The following is a 6,000-nucleotide window of genomic DNA, read 5'->3' as shown; positions in this document are numbered from 1 at the left end:
TATAATTTTTTTTTTCGGGGAGGAGGGGTTACTGTTTTTATTTATAACCCTTTTGTCTGGATACAAACCTATGTGCACCCCAAACATGTTAAAATTAACTTACAGGTTAATTTATAAAACTGTCACACCCAGCCTATAGCTGTGTGGATGCCTTTCGCCCGCTACTTGTGCCCCAGGATGGCACTGAGGAGGATAGGAATTTCATATACTCCTTTTGTTGATTTACTCACTACCTCTGCTGGAGGTCTATTCATATCATCCACTGCTCTTTCGGTAAAATAATACTTTAAAGATTAGTAAAATAAAGATTATATAAAAGTATTTTCCTTCTGAAAGAATAGTTGATGCTTGGAAGAGAGATCCAGCAAATGTAGTGAATAAATTAACAGTAAGTACATTTAAATAGTCTTGGGATAAACATAGATCTATATTTAGACAAAAAAAAAACCTTAAACTTTTTACATCAATGCTCCATCAGTGGCCGATGCAAGGAGTGGGAGCCATCTGCATTGCTGTCCTCTGTCTGTACAGAGGTAAGCTTGATGCCTCATTTCTTATTAACATTCCAGTCATTCATGTTATTCACTATAATGTGTATTATTTTTAGGGGTAATAAAGATCATTCATATAGCACAGATTATTTACTGACAAATCACAACCATCCTATTAATGGCCACGGTATCACTCTTTTCTTGGAAACTTTGTTGGCCAATGGTGGTGGTCTGTAAAGGTCAGCTGCCATTGTGGGGACCCCAAATCATCCTGATGGTCGCCTAGTTCTGTTGAAATTGCAATGACTATCTGATACTCATGGGTACTTTATGTCTGTTGATCCTTTTATTGGTAACAATTAAGCAGTGGTTGCACTGAAGCTCAAACAAAAAGAAAAGGTTTACATTTATGGATCTAACGTGTGTGCTATGTTGTGTGTCTTTTCTGTTGTAGATCATAAGCCTTTCTCCTTCTGAAGAGACAAATCACATGGAGTCTCCCTCCACATCATGCGACACAACCTCTGCTGACCCCCATTCCCTTAACACAAGAACCTCTAGTTTTGATGCATCTTTGCCTGAAATCACTAATCCACTCTTATCTGAGGAATCTAAGGTGATGGAGTTTTGGTAGAAATCAAATCTTTGCAATGAATGCTTTTCTCAGCTGATTTACCCAGAACCCCAATGAAAGCCTAGCAGGAGACTAACATATAGACTGGGTGATTACTGTTAAGCTCTCTGTGGCAAGAGGGGTCCAGGACATTGCGCTGTCCACTTTCAGCGACAAAGGGTTTAATGATGATTCCACTATCCTCTAGGTCTGAGCTAATGGTAGACCCTTGGCATAGATGTATGTTGCCTGTATTTCACATGTATCTTATACTGCCAAATTAATATTGTAGACGAAGCTTCAAGCTTAACTTCATAAAGCGGAAGACCCCTATATGGGTGTCTGTTGAGCTCCAGGTATGGACCAATTTTTAAAATACTTCCAACATCTGTTGGATCAAAACCTTATGTTTTTAGAATTAGAGTTCTACTTAAAAGCCCTTGCATCATTTATGTTATATAGTATAAAGCTCACTTATTTTATCATTTTTGTAAATATTATGCGTAAGAAAAATATATGCATCTCTAGCCTTAGGCCTGTACAGACTGCCATATGTGGGAGAATCTGATACTTTGCCACTGAGCAATGAGATTTGAATGAGCTCCCATCATCCAAGTATAGTCATTATTTACCGTTACATTCCATAAAGGAGTAATGGTTAATGTAGGGATGAATAGACTTTAGGACAGAAAATTACAGCTCACTTGATCACTGGGTCCTACCAGTACAACCATTTGCACTCATTGGGAGTTACTTGCTCAGTGTCACAAAAAATGTCTGGGTTGCCCATGGCAACTACATTCTCCATTTCATCCCTGAACCTGCACATTGAGAATGATCTGGTTGCCATGAGTAGCCCAGTTCATTGAAAGCTTGCACAATAAATGGACTTTTGAACTTTTAGCCACAGATATAACTAATAGTAGTTAGTCACACTCAACTGGACTTGTTCTGTAATGTTGCAGACATTTTGGCGCATAAATTGCCCCTTGTTTGACTTGTGCAAGTTTTATAATACCCCTCCCCCAACCCCACCACACTAAATGTAGAGTGTAGGCCGGATTCTTAAAATTTGGCATAGATCATCTGTGATATCACTGATGACTGCAATTGTGATTTGCATAAGATAAGCTGGTAGTAGCAGAAAAATGATTGACATTAATGAATGGAAAATATTCCCTGAAATGTTAATCAGAAATAATTATTCAGTCCTGCATCCGCTTGCAGTATTTGCACTGTGTAGTGCAGAAAACCTGTAGAGTCTTATGTAAAAGAAGCTGGAGAGCAACCTATAGTATCCAATCAGCAATCATCATTTTATTTTTTATGCATATTACATGTGAAATATGGACACATGTTGCTGTAATTCCATGTTTGTCTCTGGCTTATTTTAATGTCTAAATCCTTCTAACCTCTCACTTCTGTCACCGATTTAACTGCAGTACTACTGAAATTCTATTAATGTTGATGTGTTTGCATGTTGGACTATGAATTGCACAATATATAGTAGGCACTAGGCACAAAATGCCTTGTATGATGTGGGCTGCATGTCCTCTACGTGATTTTCTTTCTGTGTGGGAGCCTATTGTGCGCCAAGCACATTTCAATCAATGCACGCCGTTCTGGCTCGCTGACAGAATATTCCGTTCCGACCACAGTATTTTGCTAGATTCGCACAAAAACTGCTCTATGTTGCTGTTTGAAAAGATCGGTGCATTGGAGACTCGATTCTTTCATTATCAAAGGTTGGTGAAAGTTGATCAATGTTTTCTTTCCTGTATGTGAGCTCTAAACAAACTGCAGCATATTCCGTACTTAGCGCATTGCAACAGAAACAAAATGTTAGCATCAGTACAAGGAGGCCTTCATACATGGAACTGTGACCGCACTTTACTGCAGTCACACAAGACGGTCTCTGTTTTTATACAGTGCTTTCATACAGATGTGTTTTGCTTGGATGAACAGTCTTAGAATGTATCTCATGATAAAGGGTACCTATGTAGTTAAGGAAGGGCAACCAATGGCATTCAAGCTTGTGGACAGCTTTGTTACCAAATTCCAAATGATTGCAGTTCAGCTATCTATCTTCCCGTGCACTTATGGGCATGCATGCTCCCAGTTCTTCTGTCAGTGAATTATTTATTCCCCTGGTTCAGCATGATACAGCCGTGGCTGTTTTACCTCAGGAGTCAGCAAGCTCTACCCAGTGACTTCGGAAGCGCAGTCTTTTTTCTGGTACCCTTCTCTCAGTTGCTTTACTTAGTTGCAATTATGCAGAAAATGTATAGAATAGATGCCCTGCCCAAATATAGCAGCTTGGCCATTCTTGTCTTGACTTAATGTCTCACCGATGTAACCACTTGCATAACTTTTTTTAAAGATATATATTGGGATTTAGTTTTGCAGTTTTTTTTATTCCTGTAATTATATTAAACAGTTACAGTATTAAACAGAAGCACACTGCCATCTACAGGCTGCTGTGGCCTCTGCCAGATGAAGACATTTTTTTTCCGAATGAAACCGTTCCCTTGCATGTGATTACTTTGTCATAAGTGACATAGCTACCAAATGGTCTGGAATCACACTGATTGGTTCCTAATCTTTGGGGTGGGGGGGGAGAGTAGTTGTCAGTGACAGCTGAACTTTATAGCTAGAAGCCGTGCAAAGTGTTGGTTGGTAGCTGTCAAAGGGAAAACGTCTATTAATGTATCCTCGGTAAGGGGCAGATTTCAGGCTATTATTATTATTACATAGTATTTATATGGCGCCAACAGTTTGCGCAGCGCTTTACAATATAATGAAGACATTACAATACAATTCAAGACAGGATGGTAAGGAGGGCCCTGCCCCTGAGGGCTTACAATCTAAAAAGCTATAGACGCTATAGTGTATTTTCAGGAAGTACACATTTGAGTTATTAGTCTAATATTTACTTTAAACAGTTTATTCTATTGGTGGTGGGATGTCTGTGCTGCAAGATTTCAGTATGAGCCTGTTGGCTTGGGCTCTATCTTTTATTATAAAAGCAGTCCTTACAGCACCATACAGGTGATTCTGACTAAGCTGAGATGATGTAATCAGTCATCTGCAGTCAGGAAGAAGAATTTTCTCCTGCCCCCATGATCAGACTGTAAAATTATAGCTTTGTAGCAAATGACATGCTGCGGAAAGGGGCTGATCTGTGTCAGCCAAACATTTGTCATAACAGGCAGAGATTACAAAGATTTACAATCTGTTTGTGTCTACTGGAAACAATTTGCTCTATTTCCTGACCCTGAGACTCAAGAGGGAATGACCTGGCTCTCCCAAAGTGCAATATGCTCTTAACTCCTCCCCCCCCCATTTCTGATTGATTTTTATGGGGTTTTTTAGTTTTTGTTTTTTTGGGGGCCTGCTTTCATCAGCCTTAGCAACCAATCAGAATCTTCCTTTGCTTTTCATTCTCGCAGTTAGCTACATGTATCACATATCAATACCAACAAATGTCATTACTATTTCACAGCCAGGAATCACTCTCAAACATACCTAGAAAAGTAACCACTAAAATATGATTGATGCTGGGGCAATACAAATAATTGGTGTGACTGGTACTTTTTTTTAGGAAGCCACCATGTTTATTTAGACATCTCCTGTTTATTAAAAGAGAACTATGGCCCAACTTTATTGCCCTAGTTCTTTTTAGGGCCGCAGGTGGACATATACTAATGTCCTCCTGTGACCCAAAACTCAGCCATTGCCTGCTGTATATGCTGACAGTGCGGAGCCGCACTGCAGCCAGGACGGATCCCGACAATTTTGTCAGGATCCACCCTGCTACCTGATTGACAGCTGGCTGTGCCTCTTCAGAGCTAGCTTTGCCCGCCCCCTCCCCCGTCCGTTCCTCCAGTCACCGTTGGAGAAACGGAGAGGGGAGGGGAGAAATCCCTGCGGGGAATGGTGACTGACGGTCACTGTTCTCTGCAGGGAGATGATCGGGAACTGAGTAATCGGCAGTAAGTGATCACTCGCTTCTCGATCTATAGAGCGGCCGTGTGACAGCTTTAGTATCACACGTCGGCCTTAGTTATAGGGATGAGTGTATTTCACTCTCCCCATAATTCTCCTTTAATGAGTTATAGTTATAGAATCTTTCTTTATTAAATGCTGAAATGTTTACTGAAATAGCTATTTTTTTAGCTTAGGTATCCTTTAGGTATAAAGAAATGTTATAAAAGTGCAGGAGCAAAAAATTCAGTAGCGGCAAAAGATAGGAAAACACATTCACAGAGCAGCCACCTAAAACTATATGAAAGGATCAATCCACCCAAAAGTGCTATTTAAGATATTGGCTGAGTCTTCCACTAGGTGTATATATATTTTAGAGCTTCAGAAGTGATGGCTTTCCTCCATAGTTCCTGATCACCGTGGAAACTAAATTCTTCTACAACATGACTCTGGTGTTCTCTTGTCTCCCTAATGCAAAAAGCTTTACATTCAGTTTTGGGGAAAATGAACCCTTAATGCTGGCTAAATTGGCATTGAAAGAGACTCAATGTAGCTCTGGAAATGGTCATGCATCCGCATGGTTACTCCTTTAGACACTTTTGGCCTTATGTGCTCTGTGTTGATGAACTGTATCAAGTGATTAGAAATACCCATTTCTAGTTGCTTGATCTAGATCTCCAAAAGGATTCTACTATATTATTTTCCCACTTCCTTATCTTACAGGCTGATGCTGTTCTTGATGAAGATGATGCAACCGTACAAGAAGATGACCTGTCGGGGTCAATGAGTGAAATGCCGGTTGTGTTTGAATGTAATGACAGCTTTAACCTAGAAATGGCTGAGGAGGAGAAGGATGACCGAATCGTGGAGCAGTATGCACTGACAGGGTAGGTTACATATTTAGGTTCTTCT

At 40.1% G+C, this 6,000-nt stretch overlaps 1 protein-coding gene across 2 annotated transcripts in view; it reads left to right on the top strand.

Moving 5' to 3' along the window:
* FRY (FRY microtubule binding protein) overlaps nt 1-6,000 on the top strand; it is a 257,245-nt gene that overhangs the window by 229,199 nt on the left and 22,046 nt on the right. For both annotated transcript variants that reach the window (XM_018554227.1, XM_018554234.1), the window contains 2 exons: nt 946-1,107; nt 5,812-5,975. In XM_018554227.1, the coding sequence (XP_018409729.1) occupies nt 946-1,107; nt 5,812-5,975 (326 nt within the window). The remainder of the gene's footprint in view (nt 1-945; nt 1,108-5,811; nt 5,976-6,000) is intronic.

The sequence above is a fragment of the Nanorana parkeri genome, unplaced genomic scaffold (assembly GCF_000935625.1).
Source record: "Nanorana parkeri isolate BGI_ZX_2015 unplaced genomic scaffold, ASM93562v1 scaffold8, whole genome shotgun sequence".
NCBI classification, from domain to species: Eukaryota; Metazoa; Chordata; class Amphibia; order Anura; family Dicroglossidae; genus Nanorana; species Nanorana parkeri.
The sequence above is the reverse complement of the archived record's forward strand: the minus strand, read 5'-3'. Positions and strand labels throughout refer to the sequence as shown.